This window comes from Amblyraja radiata, chromosome 30 (genome assembly GCF_010909765.2).
Source record: "Amblyraja radiata isolate CabotCenter1 chromosome 30, sAmbRad1.1.pri, whole genome shotgun sequence".
Taxonomy (NCBI): domain Eukaryota; kingdom Metazoa; phylum Chordata; class Chondrichthyes; order Rajiformes; family Rajidae; genus Amblyraja; species Amblyraja radiata.
Genome location: NC_045985.1, coordinates 28,296,073 through 28,322,507, shown reverse-complemented (window position 1 = coordinate 28,322,507; position 26,435 = coordinate 28,296,073). Strand labels below are relative to the sequence as shown.

The following is a 26,435-nucleotide window of genomic DNA, read 5'->3' as shown; positions in this document are numbered from 1 at the left end:
TACTTTCTCAGAAGAAAATTCAGAAAGTATCGAATGACTTTTACTAATTTCTATTGATGTACCACAGAAAGCATCTTATCGGGATGCACGGCAGCTTGGTTTGGCGACTGCTCTGTCCAAGACAGCTTGAAATTGTAAAGTGTTATGGATGTAGCCCAGTCTGTCACACAGACCAGCCAACCCCCACAAATTTGATTGACTCCACCTAAACCTGCTGCTGTCTCAGGAAAGCAGCTAACATCATCAAGGACCACTTATACTCCTACTTATATTCCCTCTTCACCCATCACCTGCTGAGCAGAAGTTACAAAAGCTAGAAATCATGTACCAACAGATTTAAGAACAGCTTCTTCCCCACTGTCATCAGACTATTGAACTGACTTCTCATTAGCTAGGAGTGTAGTCTCAATCTACCTTATTGGTGGCCCTTGTTCACTTTATTATCTGCACTTTCTTTGTAGCTGAAACACTCTATTCTGTACTCTGTTTTTCTCTTTGCATGACCTTTTATATGGTTTGATTTGTATGGCGTTATTTCTTGTACACTAGAGAATAATATATCAATATCAATAGTAATATCTACCCTTTCTTAACCGATTCCAGAATCTGCAGCCTTTACTTGCCTCCACTAATCTTTCAGGTTGAAACGCTATTTCCACCCTTCTCACTCCCATCTGACTTCCATTTATCATGTAACCTCGCCACATGGAAATCATATAACCATATAACAATTACAGCAAGGAAACAGGCCATCTCGGCCCTTCTAGTCCGTGAACAAATCTGCTCTGAGCTGAAGCCACTACAAGGAGTAGGGATTAACGGGTCCCTTTCAGAATGTCAGGCAGTGACTAGTGGGATACCGCAAGGCTCGGTGCTGGGACCGCAGCTATTTACAATATACATCAATGATTTGGATGAAGGGATTCAAAGTAACATTAGCAAATTTGCAGATAACACAAAGCTAGGTGGCAGTGTGAACTATGAGGAGGATGCTATGGGAATGCAGGGTGACTTGGACAGGTTGGGGGAGTGGGCAGATGCATGGCAGATGACGTTTAATGTGGATAAATATGAGGTTATCCACTTTGGTAGCAAAAACAGGAAGTCAGATTACTATCTAAATGGCATCAGGTTGGGAAAAGGGGAAGTACAACGGGATCTGGGGGTCCATGTACATCAGTCTATGAAAGTAAGCATGCAGGTACAGCAGGCAGTGAAGAATGCGAATTGGCCTTTATAACAAGAGGAATCGAATATAGTCACAAGTCAAGTCACATTTATTTATATAGCACATTTAAAAAAACAACTCTCGTTGGCCAAAGTGCTTTACATTTGTTATAAGAATAGTATAACAATAAAGAATAGTATTGTCTGGACCTTGAGTCCGTAATAAAGTTTATTATTATTATTTATAGACAAACAAACTACATACCATAACCGTACAACAATTACAGCACGGAAACAGGCCATCTCGGCCCTTCTAGTCCGTGCCGAACACGTATTCTTCCCTAGTCCCATCTACCTGCACTCAAACCATAACCCTCCATTCCTTTCTCGTCCATATAACTATCCAATTTATTTTTAAATGATAAAATCGAACCTGCCTCCACCACCTTCACTGGAAGCTCATTCCACACAGCTACCACTCTCTGAGTAAAGAAGTTCCCCCTCATGTTACCCCTAAACTTCTGTCCCTTAATTCTCAAGTCATGTCCTCTTGTTTGAATCTTCCCTACTCTCAGTGGGAAAAGCTTATCCACGTCAACTCTGTCTATCCCTCTCATCATTTTAAAGACCTCTATCAAGTCCCCCCTTAACCTTCTGCGCTCCAAAGAATAAAGACCTAACTTGTTCAACCTTTCTCTGTAAATCACTGTCAAAAATGGGGGGACACCATTTTTTGGTGGCCGCGTGCACACACGCACGCGGTTCTTCGGCCCTGGGCCCCGTGGATTGTAACATCGGGAGCTGACCTGGTTGTTGACTGACTCCAAACTCCAGTAACAACAGCAACAAGAACAGCTCCCGAACCGCGGGGCTTCAATCGGCCCGTTCACGGGGCTTTTCATCGCCCGGCATGGTTTAAAATCGGCCACGGGATCTTCCATCCCCCGGCTGGGGATTCTACATGGGGAGCCTCAATAGCCTTGATGCAGCAATTTGAACACGGGGCGGTGGAAGATCCCGCGGCCAATTTTAAGCCATGCCGGGCGATGAAAAGCCCCGTGAACGGGCCGATTCAAGCTCCGCTCTGTGATCTTTGCTCCACCAGGACGTCTCCCTCCTCCAATCAACCCGCTCTATCCTCAGTCCTACCCCCTACTTCCGTCTCTGATCGACACCTCGCTCCTCCAATCATCGCGCTGAATCATCATGTCCTGCCCCACCCCATTGCCTGCTGACCGACGTCTCTCTCGTCCAATCGGCATCCTCGATCATCAGTCCCGCCCCCAATGTCTCGCAGAAAGCGGATATTTTTAATAGACTTTTTTTTCACTGAATTTCAAAATCCAGATTGCAAAACATGGGGGGGTGGATTGTCCCGCACCTCTCAAACCATGGAGGGACATGTCCCTCCGCCCCCGCCGCCCCCCCCCGGATTTCCGCCCATGGATAAACCTATTGCTTGTCAGCTCTTGCTCCATCCCACCTCCCCTACCTCTACCTTCCCTCCATTCTTTCAGTCCAGTACAGGGTCCCAACCTGAAACGTTGAATTTTCATTTCCCTCCACCGATCATGCCTGACCTGTTCCTCCAGCAGCTTTTCCGACATTTTAGAAATGGAAAAGATTGAGTGAATAGTGTGTAATTTTGTAGATGTTCTGCTTGGAGGGATGATGGGATGGAAACTAGAGATGTAATTTCAACACGTGGCCTTGCAGGACTGATGCAGAGACTTGAACCTAAACACCAACTATTCATTTAATTTCCCAGATGTTGCTGAACTCCCTGAATTCCTCCAGCAGTCGTCATTTTTGCTGGAGTATAGGTCTGATGATAATTACTAGGAAGTTGCCAGATCTGTTGATCAATGTTAAATCAGATTTTCAGTTGTGTTCTTATTACCAAGGCTTCCTAATGAGTGAATGGAGATAAGAAGGTGGAAGAGAGAGGTACAACAGGTGATGGAGACAAAGGACTTGGTGATATTGAAAAGGTTTGATGGAACACCAACAACATGTGAAATATGAACTGCAAGCTGGGAAATTTGTAAAGCCCTGGTGGGAGAATTGAAAGAGAATCTGTTCAATAAGTGAGATTTAAAATTGATGAGAATATGAGTGGCAATCAAAACAAAAAGGCAGCTCACGACCATCCAGCTTAGCAACTGGGGAAAGCACGCTGGTGCAGCAGTAGTGTTGCTGCAGCCTGGATTTGATCCTGACTACGGGTGCTATCTGTACGGAGTTTGTACGTTCTCCCCGTGATCTGCGTGTGTTTTCTCTGGGTTCTCCGGTTTCCCCCCACATTGTAAAGACGTATAGGTTTGTAGGATGTGTAGGAAGGAACTCCAGATGTTGGTTTACACCGAAGATAGATACAGAATGCTGAAGTAATTCAGTGGAACAGGCAGCATCTCTGGATGGGTAGGTGCCGTTTTGGGTTGACACCCTTATTCAGACCTTAATTGGCCAATAAAAAATTGTAAATTGTCCCTCGTGTGTGTAGAATAATGTGTGTGAGGATTGCTGGTCGGCGTGGACTCGGGGAAGCTGAACGGCCTGTTTCCGTTCTGTATCTCTAAACTAAACTGAAAAAACAGGAAGGGTCTGAAGAACGGTCTCTACCCAAAATGTCACTCATTCCTTCTCTCCAGCGATGCTGCCTGTCCCACTGAGTTACTCTAGCCTTTTGTGTCTACCTTTGAACAGACAGCATAACCAGTATTGCAACTGAGATTAGCTATTTCACAACTGGCAGGGCAATATCAAACGCACCCCTCGATTGTCGGGGTAAACAGGAGATAAAAGTTCAGTGTGTGTCTGATACAGGTGAGTTGAATGAAACTATAATGAATTCTCTGCTGGTACACAAAAATGCTGGAGAAACTCAGCGGGTGCAGCAGCGTCTATGGAGCGAAGGAAATAGGCGACGTTTCCGACCGAAACCCTTCTTCAGACTGATGGGGGGTGGGGGGGAGAAGGAAGGGAAAAGGGAGGAGGAGGAGCCCGAGGGCGGGGGGATGGGAGGAGACAGCTCGAGGGTTAAGGAAAGGGAGGAGACAGCAAGGGCTAGCAAAACTGGGAAATTCTCTGCTGTTGAGTTGCAGGCAAAATGTCACCAAAGGCAGATATCTCTAAACTAAACTAAACCTATCTTTAATGATTTGTATGTGTCTTATTATTTTGATTACCAAATCCTTTTAATCTTTTATTTTGTTTTTGACAAGAATCTCAGAGAACCAGACTTTGTGTGAAATTGCTGTCCATCTGTAAAGCAGTTCTTTTCAATTGTATCATCCTTGCCTTCGCTGTCAATGCTGTGATGACAGGTTTGTGCTCAAATATTATTATTAGCATAAATCATTAACTCAATACACTGAAATGTTTGGACTAGAATTGGTGTCTCAACAAATTGGTTTCAAGTCTGAGGTATGAGCTCAAATATTGTATCAACATGAAAATAATGAACAGTACTCAGCTTGAAAGGTGCTTGAATTGGAATGCGAGTCTCAGTCAGTATACCGTGAGCTGCTTTACCTGGACACCAGAACCTGGAGTCCATGGCACCACAGCTGAGAGTAGAGAAATCTGCTGAGGATTTCGAGGTTTATGTTTCATAGCTGAATGTTAGTGGTCCAATTCAGAAGTGCCAGCTACACCCAGTACTGTTTGGTCCAGTACACAAGTCGTGGAATGATATATAGGTCAGCCAGGTTGCATGTTAGACTTTCCAGGTGGCATTTAATAACATCCATCATGATTTGAAGCTCATGGATGTGAGTTTACATAGAAACATAGAAATTAGGTGCAGGAGTAGGCCATTCGGCCCTTCGAGCCTGCACCGCCATTCAATATGATCATGGCTGATCATCCAACTCAGTATCCCGTACCTGCCTTCTCTCCATACCCTCTGATCCCCTTAGCCACAAGGGCCACATCTAACTCCCTCTTAAATATAGCCAATGAACTGGCCTCGACTACCCTCTGTGGCAGGGAGTTCCAGAGATTCACCACTCTCTGTGTGAAAAAAAGTTCTTCTCATCTCGGTTTTAAAAGATTTCCCCCTTATCCTTAAGCTGTGACCCCTTGTCCTGGACTTCCCCAACATCGGGAGCAATCTTCCCGAATCTAGCCTGTCCAACCCCTTAAGAATTTTATACGTTTCTATAAGATCCCCTCTCAATCTCCTAAATTCTAGAGAGTATAAACCAAGTCTATCCAGTCTTTCTTCATAAGACAGTCCTGACATCCCAGGAATCAGTCTGGTGAACCTTCTCTGCACTCCCTCTATGGCAATAATGTCCTTCCTCAGATTTGGAGACCAAAACTGTACGCAATACTCCAGGTGTGGTCTCACCAAGACCCTGTACAACTGCAGTAGAACCTCCCTGCTCCTATACTCAAATCCTTTTGCTATGAAAGCTAACATACCATTCGCTTTCTTCACTGCCTGCTGCACCTGCATGCCCACTTTCAATGACTGGTGTACCATGACACCCAGGTCTCGCTGCATCTCCCCTTTTCCTAGTCGGCCACCATTTAGATAATAGTCTGCTTTCCTGTTTTTGCCACCAAAATGGATAACCTTAGTGTAAGGAGAACTTGATGGGGGTCAAATTGGCAGGATTTGACTCGTGGCCTCCTGCAAGAAACTTGTTGAGGCTTCAGCTTTTCATTGGATAAAGGAATTAAAAGTCACATAGCCAAGATTTCCAATGATGCAAAGGTGGGTGATACTTTAAGCAGTGTGATGGCAACATTAAATCACCAAGAAAAATAATAGCTGGTACAACTAAACAAATGTCTGGTAAGTAGATTTCAGCACAGGCAAATAAAAGCTCATTCCTGACTATATTCCCTGAATATATAATTATGAATAAAGAATATTTGGGAATTTAAAAAAAAAATCTCTCTCTCTTCCTCAAGGCAAGCAGATAGGGAATTACAGTAGTCTTGCCTGTGTTGCCCACATCCCCAGATCTAGTGCTGAGGAGGTCCTGCACTTTCAGAGATCTCTGCTTTTGAGTGGGACATTAAGCCAAGACACACCTGTGTTCCTTGGGAAGTTGTAAAAATAAATCCCAGTGTTATTTCCAAAGGAGTAAAAGTGGTCAGTCTGATATCTGTTTACCAGCTTCACTAAAGCACCAGGTGAAGCTCTTGAGCTGAAACGTTGACCATTCCTTTCCCTTCATTGATGCTGCTTGTTCTGCTGAGTTCCTCCTGCATTATTTTTGCTGTCTTATTCACCTTGCTTGGTTTCTGTCATATTACTATTTGTTCAGCCCAGCTCAGTGCAGATTGGATACCTTGTTCCCTCCAACAGTGACTGTACTTGAAGTACTTCATTGGCTGAGAGCCGCTTCTGGACAGTAAGTGAAAGCTGCTGTAAAACTGCAGGTTTCTTTTCTCCTTGGAGAAATTCAGTGCTCAAAGAAATGATCCACATTCTAGAAATCAACCAGAACTACCCTCTGATTGTAAAGTGGAATCGGGACAGAAAGGAATGATCCACAATGAGGCGCAGGCATTTGGCCCCAGCTATGAGTAGCAGATACGACAGACTGATCAGATTGAGGATGGGAGATTTGGCAATTTTCCAGTGAGTTTGCAGGACTGTTGAACAAAGCAGCAACTGACTTGTGGATGTAGGAAGAAGCAAACCATAGATCATCTCCTGGATTCCGTGTTATCCGTTCAGGTGGCACGCATGGCGCAGCGGTAGAGTTGCTGCCTTACAGCGCCAGAAACCTGAGTTCGACCCTGACTGGGTGCTGTCTGTACGGAGTTTGTATGTTCTCCCTGTGACTGCTTGGGTTTTCCCAGGGTTCTCCAGTTTCCTCCCACATTCCAAAGACGTTTGTAGGTTAATTGACTTTGATAAAGATTGTAAATTGTCCCTTGTAGGATAGTGCTAATGTACAGGGACCGTTGGTCAGCACGGACTTGGTGGGCCGAATGGCCTGTTTCCATGCTCTATTAAACTAAATTCATCCCAGCAACAACTGGAGCAGCACAATATTGGCTGAAGATGACAGGAAAAGACTGGACTGGAGACTCGTGAGGAAGACTGAACAAGGTCCAGAAATCATCCGTTGTTGCCTGCAATAACAGTTCAGTGTAATGTTCACCCTCCTCAGAGTGCAAGTAGAGTTAGTTGGCTTAGAGCTGTGGTCAAAGCTCGCAAGATAGGGCAGGGATTGGCATTTTCACTTTTCAGCTGAGATAAGTGGAACAGTTTGTTGCAACAATGGGCAGTTGTGGTAGTAATTTAGTAAACTCATTTATTTTTTATTGCAGGCTTTTCCATCAAAGCAAAGAAATCGATTGTCTTGTCGATCACAGTTTTGGTTGGGCTAATATTGATTCTTATGATAACGGGATATCTGTGGTGGAAGAAGAATTCAGACACAGGTATGTGTGTCATTTATACAGATTCCATGCTATCTGTAAAACCCAATGGTATGACCATTGAATTCTCCAACTTTAAGTAACTACAACCCTGCCCCCTTCATTCCCCGCTCCCTCTCTCCCCTGTGTCCCACCTGGAGGCCTGAAGTTTCTGCTCAATCTGCAACACTTCAATCATTCTCTCATGCTTCATTTTGTCTTTTCATCTCTGGCCTTTTGGCCAGCCATCTGCTTTCCAAAAAACTTCCTCACCTGCACCAACCTATTACCTGCCAGGTTTTGTCCTGCCTCTCCTCACTTCCAGCTTTCTCCCCCCTCCCCATTACAATCCATCTGAAGAAAGGCCCTGACCTGAAACATTGTGGATTCATGTGCTCCTCAGATGCTGCCAGATCTGCCTGCTGATATACGCCAGCATTTTGTGTCCCTTCAAGCCGACATCAAGACACCTCGCTCTCCTTCAATTCTTCAATAACTTTCAATTTCTAGGCCCCCGTTAACTCACCTTTACACCACCTTCCCCACCAGAAAGGGTTCAAGGCCATCTGGTTCCTTCTTGAATCAATTCCCCTCTACTAACAGTCTCTTCTGCCTGTCCTCACCTGCAACAGCTTCTCTTTTGGCTTCTTTTACTTTCTTCAAGTTAAAGTTGTAGCCATGGGCACTCACATGGGCCCAGCTATGCTTGTTTGTTAGTTATATCGAACAGTTCTTCCATATATACACTGGCACCATCCTCCAACTCTTTCTCAATATCACCGGCTGCATTCATGTAGAACTTAATGATTTCATTAACTTAACCACTAACTTCCTCCCTGCTTTCAAATTTACCTGAACTATCTTTGATACCTCTCTTTCCTTTCTTGATCTCTCTGCCGTAATCACAGGAAACAGACTATCAATTGACATCTACTACAAACCTACCTACTTCCACAGTGACCTGAATCATACCTCCTCCCACCCTTCTTCAGACTGGTTAGAGATAAGGGAAACAAAAGATATAGACGGTGATGTGGAGAGATAAAGAACAATAAATAAAAGATATGCAAAAAAAGTAACAATGATAAAGGAAACAGTAAGCTGTCTGTCAAAGTCAAATGTGGGTCCCTTGAAGGCAGACACGAGTGAAATTATTATGGGCAACAAGGAAATGGCAGAAGAATTGAATAGGTACTTCGGATCTCTCTTCACTAAGGAAGACACAAACAATCTCCCAGATGTACTGGAGGTCAGAGGATCTAAGGGGGTAGAGGAACTGAAAGATATTTTCATTAGGCGAGAACTAGTATTGGGTAGGCTAATGGGACTGATGGATGATAAATCCCCTGGGCCTGATGGTCTGCATCCCAGGGTCCTCAAGGAGGTGGCTCTAGAAATAGTGGACACATTGGTGATCATTTGCCAATGTTCAATAGATTCAGGATCAGTTCCTGTGGATTGGAGTATAGCTAATGTTATCCCACTTTTCAAGAAAGGAGCGAGAGACAAAACGGGGAATTACAGACCAGTTAGCCTGACTTCGGTGGTGGGAAAGATGCTGGAGTCAATTATTACAGAGGTAATAATGGGGCATTTGGATAGCAGTAAAAGGATTAGTCCAAGTCAACATGGATTTATGAAAGGGAAATCATGCTTGACTAATCTTCTGGAATTTTTTGAGGATGTGACAAGTAAAATGGATGAAGGGGTGCCAGTGGATGTAATGTATCTAGACTTTTGGAAAGCGTTTGATAAGGTCCCGCACGGGAGACTGGTGACTAAAATTAGAGCACATGGTATTGGGGGTAGGGTGTTGACATGGATAGAAAATTGGTTGGTGGACTGGAAACAAAGAGTAGGAGTGAACGTGTCCTTTTCAGAATGGCAGGCAGTGGTGAATGGAGTGCCTCAAGGCTCGGTGTTGGGGCCGCAACTGTTTCCCATATATATTAATGATTTGGAAGAGGGAATTAGGAGCAACACTAGCAAGTTTGCGGATGACACAAAGCTGGGTGGCAGTGTGAACTGTGAAGAGGATGTTAGGAGGTTGCAGGGTGACCTGGACAGGTTGAGTGAGTGGGCAGATGCGTGGCAGATGCAGTATAATATAGATAAATGTGAGGTTATCCACTTTGGCGGCAAAAACAAGGGGGCAGATGATTATCTCAATGGGGTTAGGTTAGGTAAGGGGGAGGTGCAGCGAGACCTGGGTGTCCTTGTACACCGGTCACTGAAAGTCGGCGTGCAGGTACAGCAGGCAGTGAAGAAAGCTAATGGAATGTTGGCCTTCATAACAAGAGGATTTCAGTATCACTATCATCCTTTTATTGTCATCATGCAAAGCAACAATTGTACAGTGCAAAATAAGAAGACGTTTCCCAGGGAATACCGGAGCATCGCACATAAAAAACTTAAACATTTCACGCATAAATAAAAAACAATCCAGTTCCTGATAAAAACAGTATGAATAGTTTTAAAAAAGTGCAGGTAAAAAAAAGCAACATTAAAATACAAGTTAAAAAAAAACAGTCATAAAATGTCCAGGGCAGCTGATTTAAGTGTAGGAGTAAAGAGGTTCTTCTGCAGTTGTATAGGGCTCTGGTGAGACCACATCTGGAGTGTTGTGTACAGTTTTGGTCTCCAAATTGAGGAAGGACATCCTTGTGATTGAGGCAGTGCAGCGTAGGTTCACGAGATTGATCCCTGGGATGGCGGGACTGTCATATGAGGAAAGATTGAAAAGAATAGGCTTGTATTCACTGGAGTTTAGAAGGATGAGGGGAAATTTTATAGAAACATATAAAATAGTAAGATTAAACGAGAACTTACCAGTTTGAAGTTTGATCTTTATTTTATGAGGAGTAACGTTGAGGGAATACGTGAAGAACCCCGCTAGGACGCATGCGTGTCATTCTTCAAAGCAGCAGTGTGAAATCACAGATAACTGTAATGACTAAGCATAGTAAGATTAAAGAAGAGATACCAGTTGAGTATATGATCAAGGGTGGGAGCGGAGGGCACATATTCCCTCAACGTTACTCCTCATAAAATAAAGATCAAACTTCAAACTGGTAAGTTCTCGTTTAATCTTACTATTTTACTTCGGAGTCACGTGAGTGACTACGTGAAGATTTTAAAGCTCTGTGATGTCTTGCCGTGGAACGAGTCCATGCCTCACATCTGCCTTGATTGTGGGGAGAATAGTGTTAACATCATTAGATATCAATACGATATTGAAACAACGAAAAAATGTTATTAACTCCAAATCATAGCCCCTATTTATGGGGTAAAATCATATTACAGAACTTAAAAGTGTTTCTGCAAATGTTCCAGGTTCAATGACCGGTTTATTATAAAATCGTTGGAACGTTCTTTCCGTTGACCATCCTGCAGTCTTGAGGATTTGGTCCATAGGAACATCCAACTGTATTGCTGCTGATGTCGCTGCAGCCCTGGTGGAGTGAGATTTTAAAATGTTAGTATCTACTCCTGCTTTATTAGGACCTGTTTTAGCCATCTTGAGATGGTCTGGACTGTCACTTTTTTGTGTGGCTGTTTGTGGCTGATTAACAGTGCCATTTCTTTCCCTCTGATGATTCTTGTCTGTTCCATGTATAATAGTAAGTGAGTTACTATACAGAGGCGATCATCCGTCGGGTAGGCCCTGAACTATTTTTTGCCCTGCTGTTCCCTGTCTGTTCTGTTTAATTAATTCATGGATATGAAAAGTCAAATTCCCAGATGAAATAGTCAAGTTGGCCAGCCTTAGTTTTTGTAGCGACTGGACCCTTTGTGCCGTGACCAAAGCCATCAGCATGACCATTTTCATAGTTAGTTTCTGTAGGGACAGAGCTGTAGGTGGAGACCAGTTTCTCAACATGGTCAATATAATGCTCACATCCCAAATTTGGGTGTACTTGGTTCTTGGGGGATTAGTATTGAAAATGCCCCTCATGAGTTTGGTTACCAGGGGGGGTGTCCCTACAGAATGCCGCTCTGTTCCTTGCCACAGGTAGTTTGACAGAGCACTTCTGGCGCAGTTGATGGCACTATAGCTGAGCCCCTCATCGTAGTGTAGGCTGGCCAGAAATTCCAGAACAGACAGAATGTTGTTTGATCTGTGGTTGAGGTTATTGTCGTGACAGTACTTCCCCCATTTCTTGATGTGCACCAAGTACTGTTTTTTGGTGGACTGTCTGTGGGCCGATGCAATAATGTCCATTGTTCGGTCCGTCAGTCCCATGTGTTGTAGAGGCGCTTTCAAACTCTACAAATTAATAGGTTTGTATGATTATGACAGGGGTGACTTTCCTGTGTTACCGGATGGACCAGTAAATTTGGTCTATGTTGGATGGTGATGCACGGTTCTAATACCATGTCTAGTATCACCGGGAACCATGGTTGAGTAGGCCAATCGGGTACTATCAAAATACCAGACGCAGAGTCTTGTTGTATTTTCCTTAATACCCGACTGATGAGGCAGAAAGGAGGGAATGTATAAATAAACAATTTCCCCCAATGCAGCGAAAATGCATCTGTAGCTGTTGCCCCAGGGTCTGGTTCCCATGAAACATAACTTGGTGACTGGTGATTGAGCCTGGATGCGAAAAGATCGATATCTGGTGTTCCATACCGTGCTGAAATTTCAGCAAATACATTTTATCCAACATCCATTCAGTGTTTTCATTGAATTTGCGTGACCTGGTGTCTGCCACTAAATTTAGTTTACCTGGTAAGTAGGTAGCTGATATCCAAATATTTCTCTGGATACACCATTGCCAAATTGTGTTGGCCAGATTGTCACATGATGTTGATTTATTTCCACCCATACGGTTGATATATGCTACCACGGTGGTGTTGTCAATTTGTAGTCTTGTAGGGACGACAGATGGCACAATGGGCTAAGTGTTCGGCTGGCAACCGGAAGGTAGCTGGTTCGAATCCCGCTTGGAGTGCATACTGTCGTTGTGTCCTTGGGCAAGACACTTCACCCACCTTTGCCTGTGTGTGTGGATGTAATTATGTGAAGCACTTTGGGGTCAATGCAAGTTGACTAAAAATGTGCTATATAAATAAAGAAATTTAATTTAAATTTAATTTAGTCTAACATGCTGGTGATTTAACCCAGAACAATATGACTTAAGGCCATGGAATGCACTTAACATTTCCAGATAGTTTATGCCCCGTGCTTTTAATAATGATGCCTCCTGTGCATTCCATCTCCCTCCACAGCTGGAGATGGAATTGGTGGCTCCCCAACCAAGTGCACTGGCATCAGTTTGTAGTACCATAGACGGGTTGCTGATAATTATTGGGTTGGAACAATACTTGATGTTGTGTTCCCACCATTTTAGTTCCATTATGGCCTCTGTAGGTAGCTTCATTGGTCTGTCAAAATGGCCACCATTAATTTTGAGTGCTCTTATTTTTGCTCTCTGTAAATTTCGATAATGTAAAGGTCCAAATTGTGTGGCTGGAAATGCGGCCACTATTTTCCCAATTATTCTGGCTACCGTCTAATGGATGGTTTGGTGATGTCAATGATTTCACTGCAAGCCTCTTTTAAGGCTGTAACCTTTTCTTTCGGCAAATTCACTGACATGAGAACTGAGTTAATGGTGAACCCCAGGTAATCCATTTTTGTTGAAGGCGTTAATTTAGACTTAACTGGATGGATGATAAATCCCAGTTCTTCAAACAATTGTTTTGTGGCTGTTACTGCTTGTTTAGCCAATTCCAGAGTTTTGCCAACAATAAATATGTCATCTAGATATGCCATTAACATGTGTTTTTGTTTTCGCAGTAACGCCAGGGCTGGTTTCAAAATTTTTGTGAATAACCTGGGGGCTGATGTTAGCCCATTTGGTAGTGCCCTGTATTGTCAGTGCTGTCCCATCCAGTTGAATTTTAAATAACATCTGTGGTCACCTCTTATGGGTACTGTATAGTAAGCATCTTTTAAATCGATGCTTGCCATGTAGTAGCCTTCGGAAACTAATTGCTTAGCAGTAACAAAGGTTTCCATTTTTAAATGAATATATTGTACAAAGGTATTTAAAATTGTCAAATCGATGATGATACGGCAACCACCATCTTTCTTGTTTTTTATAAAGATATTGGACACGAATTCCCGTGATTCGTGTTGGGTGTGTTCAATTACTCCTTTTTTATATAGTCGTTGTAGTTCAGCATGTGCTTTAGATTTTTCTATGCCTGTGAGCACGAACATTCGGTTCGGTACCTGCTGTACTGGAGGGTTATGTTTTAATATAAATTCTATGGTATAAACCTGGATACTGCTTAGAATGTAAGTGTCTGTAGTTATCTTATTCCATGCATCCAAATAATATCGTAACCTCCCACCAACTTTCATGCTCCCTTTAATTCTTAAGGAACCAGACCCACCTACCTCCATGGTTACCAGTGGTAGGTGTGTTATTTCTTCGGCATCCTCCGTGGACGTTGAGGTGCCGTTGTCTGGGTCTGTTGTTGGGTTGAAGGCTTGCGCATTTTCCAGGGCCACTGGGACACCATCTGTGCCCCTGATCCTGCAGCCGCTCCAACCGGCTCCAATGCTCACGGGCACTGGCCGCTCGTGGCTGCTCATCATCCTGCAACCACTCCAACCGGCCCCGGTGCTCACGGGCACTGGCCGCTCGCGGCTGCTCAAAGTCAGACTCATCGGAGTCTGGCATTCGGTCCGTTTTTTGCTTCGCTTTCCCGCCCGGCCGAGGAGTGGATTTGGCCGGTGCGGGAGCGAAGTTGGGCACAGCTGTTCCCATTTCGTGAGATTGGCGTGCCGTCGGCTGCTGCTGTTGCTGCTGGCTGCCTGCAACTCCGCGGTTCTCCCCATCCAGCTTTTTTGCAGCCTTCCTTCTCGTCGCTCTGTCCATCTTTCCACCTGCAAGGTAAGTGGGAAAAACGCAGAGTCTCCTTACCTGCTGTTCCCGGCTTTTAAATTCTGCCGCTTAAGGGGAACGTCCTTCCCCCTGCTGTGACTCGTTGCAATGCGTGTAGCGATATGTCACGCATGCGTCCTAGCGGGGTTCTTCACGTAGTCACTCACGTGACTCCGAAGTAAAATTATAAAAGGACTGGACAAGCTAGATGCAGGAAAAATGGTCCCAATGTTGGGCGAGTCCAGAACCAGAGGCCACACTCTTTGAACAAAGGGGAGGTCATTTAAGACTGAGGTGAGAAAATACTTTTTCACCCAGAGATTTGTGAATTTATGGAATTCCCTGCCACAGAGGCCAGTGGAAGCCAAGTCACTGGATGGATTTAAGAGAGAGTTAGATAGGGCTCCAGGGGTTAGTGGAATCAAGGGATATGGGGAGAAGGCGGGCACGGGTTATTGATTGGGGACGATCAGCCATAATCACAATGAATTGCGGTGCTGGCTCAAAGGGCCGAATGGCCTCCTCCTGCACCTATTTTCTATGTTTCTAAGTTTCTATTTCCAGTCAAAACATTGACTGTTCATGTCCCTCCATGGATACTGCCTGACCTGCTGAGTTCCTCCAGTCACTTGCTTTTTGATTCAGTCCCCCACATCTGCAGTCACTTGTGTCATTATTTGGAAGGGTTGGTCTCATGGGCAAGGAAAGGGAGGGAAGCTACAGCGACATCTGGTCTTCATTGCAAACTTCCAAATTATTGGAAAACTTGAGGGTTATCTTTGGAAACTGGATAATCTTTTATTATAGATTTTGGTGGAGAATTGAATCTGATGAAGCAGCCAGATATCTGATTGTGGTCCAATTAGTTTTTCAGGCAAGATATTCATGCTGAAACATCTCAAAACTTGAGTGAATGGAGATGGAAGGTACGGTAATGGAATCTCCTCCCAGGATACACTTAATTGCAACTTGCTCTACCTTTCCCATGCCTCATTTTTCCTGACTAGAGCCTCAATTTCTCTCATCATCCAATCTTCCTAAGTCACATCTACTTTGCCCTCCCCCCTAACAGGAAAATGCACCACACTTTTAGAAGAATCTCACTTTCTGGACGTTTTTTTGCCTGCTCACAAACTACTCCAATCAAGGAGCAAATTCCTGTCCAATACCATCAAAGTTCAGCCCAGTCTTTATCCATTACTATCTTAAACTAATAGAACATTGATTTCTGGTCGCAAAAGGCTCAACCACAGACACTTAGTTGCCCATCCCAATTTCCTAAGAGTAGATCCAGGTTTGCCTTCTTCCATGTAACGCCCTCCACACATTGCCTGTGGATCCCTGCTGATTTCTTCCAGCAGTTTGTATTGTATTGTACTTGTATTGTATCCAGGGTAAGGCAGGAGCAGGAGGCCCAGGGCAGTTTACTGTTCTGGATGTCAGATGTGGGAGGTTATGGAGTCGGATAGCCCTCCAGACGTCCACATCTGCGCCAGGTGAATCGAGATGGGGCTCCTAAGGGACCGTATTAGGAACCTGGAGCAGCAACTCGATGACCTTTGTCTGGTCAGGGAGAGTGAGGAGGTCATAGAGAGGAGTTATAGGGAGGTGGTCACTCCAAGACCACGGGAGACAGACAAGTGGGTCACGGTTAGGAAGGGCAAGGGGCAGAGGCAGGGACTAGTGAGTACCCCAGTGTCTGTACACCTTGAAATTAAGTACTCCTGTTTGAGTATGGTTGGGGGAGACAGCCTGCCTGGGGGTAGCGACAGCGGCCGGGACTCCAGCACAGAGACCGGCCCTGTTGCTCAGAAAGGTAGGGAAAAGAAGAGGAGGGCGATAGTAATTGGGGACTCTATAGTTAGGGGGTCGGATAGGCGTTTCAGTGGACGCAGTCAGGAGACCCGGATGGTAGTTTGCCTAACTGGTGCCAGGGTCTCGGATGTGTCTCAACGCGTCCAAGATATCCTGAAATCAGAGGGAGAGGAGCCTGAGGTCGTGGTACATATAGGTACCAATGACATAGGTAAAAAGTTAGAAGAGGTCCTGAAGGGAGTTGGGAGGAGAGTTAAGGAAAAGGACCAAAAAAGTAACAATCTCAGGATTACTGCCTGTGCCACGCGACAGTGAGAGTAGGAATGGAGCGAGGTGGAGGATAATTGCGTGGCTGAGGGACTGGTGCAGAGGGCAGGGATTCAAGTTTCTGGATCATTGGGACTTCTTTTGGGGAAGGTGTGACCTGTACAGAAAGGATGGGTTGCACTTGAACCCGAGGGGGACCAATATCCTGGCAGGGAGATTTGCAAAGGCTACTGGGGAGACTTCAAACTAGAATGGTTGGGGGGAGGGACTCAAATAGAGAAAGCTAGTAGACAGAGTGTGAGGCAGGAGGCAGAGATGGGAAGCACTCGGACCCAAAATCTAGGGGAGAAAGAAGAAAAAGAAAATAAACAGAGAATAAGAGGCGGTGGGTTTCTTAAATGTGTATATTTTAATGCTAGGAGCATTGTAAGAAAGGTGGATGAACTTAGCGCCTGGATTGACACCTGGAAGTACGATATTGTGGCGAGCAGGAGGGCTGTGATTGGAAACTAAATATTCCAGGATTTCGTTGCTTCAGGTGTGATAGAATTGGAGGGGCAAGAGGTGGAGATGTTGCATTGCTCGTCAGAAAAGATATTACCGCAGTGCTTTGGCAGGATAGATTGGAGGGCTCGTCTAGGGAGGCTATTTGGGTGGAACTGAGAAGTGGGAAAGGTGTAGCAACACTTATAGGGGTGTATTATAGACCGTCAAATGGAGAGCAAGAATTGGAAGAGCAAATATGTAAGGAGATAGCAGATATTAGTAGTAAGCACAAGGTAGTGATTGTGGTAGATTTCAATTTTCCACACATAGACTGGGAAACACATTCTGTAAATGGGCTGGATGGTTTGGAGTTTGTAAAATGTGTGCAGGATAGTTTTTTGCAGCAATACATAGAGGTACCTACTAGAGATGGGGCAGTGCTGGACCTCTTGTTAGGAAATGAGATAGGTCAGGTGGCGGAGGTATGCGTTGGGGAGCACTTTGGGTCCAGTGATCACAATACCATTAGTTTCAATATAATTATGGAGAGGGTCAGAACTGGACCTAGGGTTGAGATTTTTGATTGGAGAAAGGCTAACTTTGAGGAGATGCGAAAGGATTTAAAAGGAGTAAATTGGGACATTTTGTTTGATGGGAAGGATGTAGAAGAGAAATGGAGGACATTTAAAGGGGAAATTTTAAGAGTACAGAATCTTTATGTCCCTGTTCGGTTGAAAGGAAATAGTAAAAATTGGAAAGAACCATGGTTTTCAAGGGAAATTGGACACTTGGTTCGGAAAAAGAGAGAGATCTACAATAATTATAGGCAGCATGGAGTAAATGAGGTGCTTGGGGAGTATAAATAATGTAAAAAGAATCTTAAGAAAGAAATTAGAAAAGCTAAAAGAAGATATGAGGTTGCTATGGCAAGTAAGGTGAAAGTAAATCCAAAGGGTTTCTTCAGCTATATTAATAGCAAAAGGATAACGAGGGATAAAATTGGTCCATTAGATAGACGGAGTGGACAGCTATCTGCAGAGCCAAAAGAGATGGGGGAGATATTGAACAATTTATTTTCTTCGGTATTCACCAAGGAGAAGGATATTGAATTATGTGAGGTAAGGGAAACTAGTAGAGTAGCTATGGAAACTATGAGATTCAAAGTAAAAGAAGTACTGACACTTCTGAAAAATATAAAAGTGGATAAGTCTCCAGGTCCTGACAGGATATTCCCTAGGACATTGAGGGAAGTTAGTGTAGAAATAGCAGGGGCTATGACAGAAATATTTCAAATGTCATTAGAAACGGGAATAGTGCCGGAAGATTGGCGTACTGCGCATGTTGTTCCATTGTTTAAAAAGGGTTCTAAGAGTAAACCTAGCAATTATAGACCTGTTAGTTTGACTTCAGCGGTGGGCAAATTAATGGAAAAGATACTTAGAGATAATATATATAAGCATCGGGATAAACAGGGTCTGATTAGGAACAGTCAACATGGATTTGTGCCTGGAAGTTCATGTTTGACTAATCTTCTTGAATTTTTTGAAGAGGTTACTAGGGAAATTGATGAGGGTAAAGCAGTGGATGTTGTCCATATGGACTTTAGTAAGGCCTTTGACAAGGTTCCTCATGGAAGGTTGGTTAAGAAGGTTCAATTGTTGGGTATTAATGCAGGAGTAGCAAGATGGATACAACAGTGGCTGAATGGGAGATACCAGAGAGTAATGGTGGATGGCTGTTTGTCAGGTTGGAGGCCGGTGACTAGTGGGGTGCCTCAGGGATCTGTGTTGGGTCCACTATTGTTTGTCATGTACATCAATGATCTGGATGATGGTGTGGTAAATTGGATTAGTAAGTATGCAGATGATTCTAAGATAGGTGGTGTTGTGGATAATGAAGTAGATTTCCAAAGTCTACAGAGAGATTTAGGCCATTTGGAAGAATGGGCTGAAAGATGGCAGATGGAGTTTAATGCTGATAAGTGTGAGGTGCTACATCTTGGCAGGACAAATCAAAATAGGACATACATGGTAAATGGTAGCGAATTGAGGAATGCAGTTGAACAGAGGGATCTAGGAATAACTGTGCATAGTTCCCTGAAGGTGGAATCTCATGTAGATAGGGTGGTAAAGAAAGCTTTTGGTGTGCTAGCCTTTATAAATCAGAGCATTGAGTTTAGAAGTTGGGATATAATGTAAAAATTGTACAAGGCATTGGTGAGACCAATTCTGAAGTATGGTGTACAATTTTGGTCGCCGAATTATAGGAAGGATGTCAACAAAATAGAAAGAGTACAGAGGAGATTTACTAGAATGTTGCCTGGGTTTCAGCAACTAAGTTACAGAGAAAGGTTGAATAAGTTAGGTCTTTATTCTTTGGAGCGCAGAATGTTAAGGGGGGACTTGATAGAAGTCTTTAAAATGATGAGAGGGATAGACAGAGTTGACGTGGATAAGCTCATCCCATTGAGAGTAGGGAAGTTTCAAACAAGAGGACATGACTTGAGAATTAAGGGACAGAAGTTTAGGGGTAACATGAGAGGGAACTTCTTTACTCAGAGAGTGGTAGCTGTGTGGAATGAGCTTCCAGTGGAAGTGGTGGAGGCAGGTTCAATGTTATAATTTAAAAATAAATTAGATAGGTATATGGATGGGAAAGGAATGGAGAGTTATGGACTGAGTGCAGGTAGATGGGACTAGGCTAAAATAAGTGTTCGGCACGGACTTGTAGGGCCGAGATGGCCTGTTTCCATGCTGTAATTGTTATATGGTTAACACATTTTGCAAATTCCACCCCTATCCAAGCCCTTGGCACTATCTCTTTTGGTTTGGTGGTGATGGCTTCCTGAGTTCACCAGTACCAGTGAACCTTCATATAACATATAACCATATAACAATTACAGCACGGAAACATGCAATCTCGGCCCTACAAGTCCGTGCCGAACAACTTTTTTCCCTTAGTCCCACCTGCCTGCACTCATACCATAACCCTCCATTCCCTTCTCATCCATATGCCTATCTAATTTATTTTTAAATGATACCAACGAACCTGCCGCCACCACTTCCACTGGAAGCTCATTCCAGGTGAGGAAGAGCCGATCCTGGACTGACTCTGGACTCTGGTCCTGACCACGGGGGGGAAATGGAGGAGGACTGGCCAATTTTTGTGCCTTCCACCACAGTGATGAATGCTGTGGTGGATGTTTGTGTTACAGTGTTATTGTGGTTGTGTGTTCTTTATTATTGTATCGCTGCAGACAACCCAAATTTCCACCAGCCTGGCTGTGTGGCAATAAATTATATCTATCTATCTATCTATCTATCATTCCACACCGCTACCACTCTCTGAGTAAAGAAGTTCCCCCTCATGTTACCCCTAAACTTCTGTCCCGTAATTCTGAAGTCATGTCCTCTTGTTTGAATCTTCCCTATTCTCAAAGGGAAAAGCTTGTCCACCTCAACTCTGTCTGTCCCTCTCATCATTTTAAAGACCTCTATAAAGTCCCGCCTTAACCTTCTGCGCTACCATTTACCATGTACGTCCTATTTTGATTTGTCCTGCCAAGGTGTAGCACCTCACATTTATCAGCATTTAACTCCATCTGCCATCTTTCAGCCCATTTTTCCAAATGGCCTAAATCACTCTGTAGACTTTGGAAATCCTCTTCATTATCCACAACACCCCCTATCTTGGTATCATCTGCATACTTACTAAGCCAATTTACCACCCCTTCATCCAGATCATTGATGTACATGACAAACAACAAAGGACCCAACACCGATCCCTGAGGCACCCCAGTAGTCACCTGTCTCCAACCCGACAAACAGCCATCCACCATTACCCTCTGGCTTCTCCCATTTAGCCACTGTTGAATCCATCTTGCTACTCCTGCATTTATACCCAACAGTTGAACCTTCTTAACCAACATTCCATGAGGAACCTTGTCAAAGGCCTTACTAAAGTCCATATAGACAACATCCACTGCTTTACCCTCATCAATTTCCCTAGTAACCTCTTCAAAAAATTCAAGAAGATTAGTCAAACATGACCTTCCCGGCACAAATCCATGTTGACTGTTCCTAATCAGACCCTGTTTATCCAGATGCTTATATATATTATCTCTAAGTATCTTTTCCATTAATTTGCCCACCACTGAAGTCAAACTAACAGGTCTATAATTGCTAGGTTTACTCTTAGAACCCTTTTTAAACAATGGAACAACATGCGCAGTACGCCATTCCTCGGGGACTATTCCCGTTTCTAATGACATTTGAAATATTTCTGTCATAGCCCCGGCTATTTCTACATTAACTTCCCTCAATGTCCTAGGGAATATCCTGTCAGGACCTGGAGACTTATCCACTTTTATATTTTTCAAAAGTGTCAGTACTTCTTTTACTTTGAAACTCATAGTATCCATAGCTACTCTACTAGTTTCCCTTACCTCACATATTTCAATATCCTTCTCCTTGGTGAATACCGAAGAAAATAAATTGTTCAATATCTCCCCCATCTCTTTTGGCTCTGCAGATAGCTGACCACTCTGTCTCTCCAATGGACCAATGTTATCCCTCGTTATCCTTTTGCTATTAATATAGCGGTAGAAACCCTTTGGATTTACTTTCACCTTACTTGCCAAAGCAACCTCATATCTTCTTTTAGCTTTTCTAATTTCTTTCTTAAGATTCTTTTTACATTCCTTATACTCCTCAAACACCTCATTTACTTCATGCTGCCTATAATTATTGTAGATCTCCCTCTTTTTCCGAACAAGATGTCCAATTTCCCTTGAAAACCATGGCTCTTTCCAATTTTTGCTGTTTCCTTTCAACAGAACAGGAACATAAAGAATCTGTACTCTTAAAATTTCCCCTTTAAATGTCCTCCATTTCTCTTCTACATCTTTCCCATAAAACAAAATGTCCCAGTTCACTCCTTTTAAATCATCTCGCATCTCATCAAAGTTAGCCTTTCTCCAATCAAAAATGTCAACCCTAGGTCCAGTTCTGACCTTCTCCATAATTATATTGAAACTAATGGTATTGTGATCACTGGACCCGAAGTGCTCCCCAACACATACCTCCGCCACCTGTCCTGTCTCATTTCCTAACAGGAGGTCCAGCACTGCCCCTCCTCTAGTAGGTACCTCTATGTATTGCTGCAAAAAACTATCCTGCACACATTTTACAAACTCCAAACCATCCAGCCCATTTACAGAATGTGTTTCCCAGTCTATGTGTGGAAAGTTGAAATCTCCCACAATCACTACCTTGTGCTTACTACTAATATCTGCTATCTCCTTACATATTTGCTCTTCCAATTCTCGTTCCCCATTTGGCGGTCTATAATACACCCCTATAAGTGTTGCTTCACCTTTCCCACTTCTCAGTTCCACCCAAATAGCCTCCTTAGATGAGCCCTCCAATCTATCCTGCCAAAGCACTGCTGTAATATCTTCCCTGACTAGCAATGCAACACCCCCACCTCTTGCCCCTCCAATTCTATCACACCTGAAGCAACGAAATCCTGGAATATTTAGTTTCCAATCACAGCCCTCCTGCAACCATGTTTCACTGATCGCCACAACATCATACTTCCAGGTGTCTATCCAGACTCTAAGCTCATCCACCTTTCTTACAATGCTCTTAGCATTAAAATATGCACATTTAAGAAAACCCCGGCTCGTTTAAGAAACCCCCCGTCTCTTTAAGACCTTCAAAACAACTTCTACCATTAGCTACATTAAATGCATCAGCATTAGCACAGTTTAGTCTTTATCCTATGGCGGTTACGTTTTCATCAAGGACCAGAACACCTTTGTCTATCTGGGCATAATGCTGCTCTGTCTTTTGACATCAGAACAGGTTTTATTGTTATATGGTGAACATTCAGTACTGCAGTTTGGATTAGTTATCGCCATCACTGGCAGGATGATGTCCATTGTAGTCCTCCAGATGAAAGGGAGCATTCTGCAGAGTTGGTTTACTGTGGACTTGTACCTCATTCACTCGCAAACTGCAGTGTATCTGCCATTAGCATATGGATAAGCAATGTTCAAATTGAAAGGGCTTTTTTTCAGAATCAATAATAAGAGTATTTTTTGACTTTCCCTGAGCTCTCCCCTTGGTGTCAGTTTGATGGAGCTCTCTGAATATTCTAATGTGTGGTTCATTTATAACCATATAACCATATAACAATTACAGCACGGAAACAGGCCATCTCGGCCCTTCTAGTCCGTGCCAAACCCGTATTCTCCCCTAGTCCCATCTACCTGCACTCAGACCATTCCTTTCCCGTGCATATAACTATCAAATTTATTTTTAAATGATAAATTATATTTCTGAGTTTGTTGAATTGTTTTGCGCTTGGGACACTAAATATTACTTTAAAACTGATCAAACCTGTGTTCATTTCTGTTCACTAAAACATCTAATAAATCATTTGTCTAGATATGTACTCCGATTTTCAATTTTTTTTTTCATTTAGAAGAAGAATCTTGGAGAACCAAGATTTGGACATCTGTGCTGCTCATCTATACTGATACAATTCTCATTGTATTCCTCACAGCCATCACTCTCACCTTATTGATTACAGGTATGAGCTCAAATATTATTTTGTAACCACATAAAAATTATGAACTAATTATTCAGGAAGCCTCGACCCGAAACGGCACCCATTCCCTCTCTCCAGAGATGCTGCCTATCAGTTCCTTTTTAAGCCCGTCCCACTGTACGAGGTAATTCTTTTTTTTTTCCTTTTTTTAAAACATTTATTTTATTTTATTAGAAGCAATGTACATACATCTTAATCATGATATGCAACATACTACATTTCGTGTACAACTTCTTTATTTTTTTAAACTTTAACCTATAATAGAAAAAGAGAAAAGAGAAAGAAGAGAAGAATGAGGATAGTAGTGAAGTGTAGTCCGCAGCAGTTGACGTTAAATGAATGATGATGGTTAAGTAGACTGCGTGCTTGAAAATGTGAGAAAAAAAAGAAGAAGAAAAAAAGGCCCCTAAGAAAAGAGGGCCTTAAGAAAAGAAAATAAATAAGTCAAGAATCCACAAAAGCATCTATGGAGCGAAGGAAATGGGCAACGTTTCAGGTCGAAACCCTTCTTCAAGGAGGAGAACTTCTTCAGGGTAGGCATACGTTGAGGAGATTTCGCAGTGGAGTAGACAAAATGTTTGAAGCCCCTGTCCCACTGTACGAGGTAATTCAAGAGTTCTCACGAGTTTCCCCTGATTCGAACTTGGAGAATTACGGTAATAGCCATTCGTAGGTACTCGGGGCTCTCGTGGCCATTTTTCACACTGTTGAAAAAACTTCACGAGTTTACCGCGTTTCCCGAGTACCTGCCGTTAGCTTTACGAGCCGCTAAGAGACGTCCCGAGCTCCGACGTACCCGCTATGTACTTACCATGAGTTTGATTTTTTTTAAACTCGTGAGAACTCTTGAATTACCTCATACAGTGGGACAGGGGCTTCAAACATTTGTCTACTCCACTGCGAAATCTCCTCAAGGTATGCCTATTTTGAAGAAGTTCTCCTCCTTGAAGAAGGGTTTCGACCCGAAACGTTGCCTATTTCCATCGCTCCATAGATGCTGCCTCACCCGCTGAGTTTCTCCAGCATTTTTGTCTGCCTTCGATTTTCCAGCATCTGCAGTTCCTTCTTAAACATGTTGCCTATCCCGTTGAGTTACTCCAGCTTTTTGGGTCTAACTCAGGAAGGCAGTCAGATTCAAATGATTATATCAGTCAATACATTGCAAGATACTTTACCTGGACCACCAGGCCTACGTTTAACGTAGATGAAGGTAGCACGCACCTAGGAGGTCCACTGGTAGCGGGTGAACCAAGACCAGGCCAGTGAACCCTGCTGGAAGTTCAGAGTTCAATGGTCATTGTGAGCGGTTCCAAACAGAACTTCAGGCCAGCGGCCTGCATGATTCAGCTGAACATAGATAAATTATGGAAGGCCAGATGCTGTCTCTGGAATTCCAGAAGGCATTTCACAAAATCCCTCATTAGTTTATGCTCATGGAATGGGAACTGTTTTGTAGCACAGAGGGGGATCATTAGTCAGGTGTCATGTTGGAAAGATTTAACTAATGGTGTCTTGCAAGGATGTGAGTTTGGGCAGTCACTTTTTACCAGCTTGACTCAAGTGATGGGATTTAAAAAAATCCACATAAGTTTCCCCATGTCGCAAGAATAGGTGAAGTTATGAGCAGTGGGAATAGCAACATTGTCATAAAGAAAAGTATATGATGGTATGAGTGAATACATTTCTGGCAACAGGTTTCACTGCAAACAAATGCAAGGCGATTGACCTTGGATGTATAAGGGAAAGTATGTCTACTTCCCTTAACTGTGCTCTCACCTATCCCTCACCAACATACCAGCAACAAGAGTTGCTCGGCACTCACATTCCACCTCGCCAGCCTCTGCATTCAAAGAACAATTCATTGCAATTTCTGCCATCGTCAAGAAGCTTCCACTATCTTTCTGCTGGCTGGTTTACACACAACAAAAGCTTGTCACTGTATTGTCCGTTGATGTCGGCAAATTAGCAAGACTGGAGAGGGGTTGGCACATTTCCTTCCCTGCGGGAGATGAGGGGAACAGTTTAGTTGTTGCAACAATGGTAATTTCTCTAACATAATGTTACATGTATGTTTATTTGAATTTATTTTTAATTGCAGGTATTATCGCCAAGGACAATGTAGCTGTGGCTGTGTCAATCACAATGCTGATTTTATTAGTCGCATTGTTTATGCCATTTGTGTACCTGCTCCGAAAGATTAATTTACACCAAGGTAGCTGCAACTGAATACATTGAGAGCCCTTGACTTAATGTCTATCACAAAGAAAATATGTTCTATAATGACATGCAAACAAATATCAGATCAGACAAAGTTAACACCATTTTTGAGGAATTCGTGAATGAACAATTTATCTCAAGAAGGGTCTCGACCCGAAATCTCACCCATTCCTTCTCTCCAGAGATGCTGTCTGACCCGCAGAGTTACTCCAGCATTTTGTGTCTTCCTTCTGAACAATTTATTGATGCACAAATAACTTGCACTGTGGACAAAGGGGAACCGTTGGATTCACTGTACATTTGTTAATGTATCACATCAAAGGTCATGTGTAGGAAAGAACTGCAGATGCTGTTTTAAATCGAAGGTAGACACAAAATGCTGGAGTAACTCAGCAGGCCGGGCAGCATCTCTGGACAGGAATGGGTGATGTTTCGGGTTGAAACCCTTCTTCAGACATCAAAGGTCATTGTGAGAATGAAAATAGCTGGTGAAGGAGGTCATATACTGCCATGGATATGGCTGGCAAGCAAGAAACATCAGATATATATGGATCTTTCTCCAGTTGTCAAGTAACATATAATCAC

The 26,435-nt window shown here is 43.3% G+C and overlaps 1 protein-coding gene across 1 annotated transcript in view; it reads left to right on the top strand.

Annotated features, from left to right (window-relative positions):
- LOC116990052 overlaps nucleotides 1–26,435 on the top strand; it is a 122,121-nt gene that overhangs the window by 48,806 nt on the left and 46,880 nt on the right. The window contains exons 6-9 of the mRNA XM_033047578.1: nucleotides 4,392–4,493; nucleotides 7,465–7,578; nucleotides 23,508–23,615; nucleotides 25,732–25,845. Of these exons, the coding sequence (XP_032903469.1) occupies nucleotides 4,392–4,493; nucleotides 7,465–7,578; nucleotides 23,508–23,615; nucleotides 25,732–25,845 (438 nt within the window). The remainder of the gene's footprint in view (nucleotides 1–4,391; nucleotides 4,494–7,464; nucleotides 7,579–23,507; nucleotides 23,616–25,731; nucleotides 25,846–26,435) is intronic.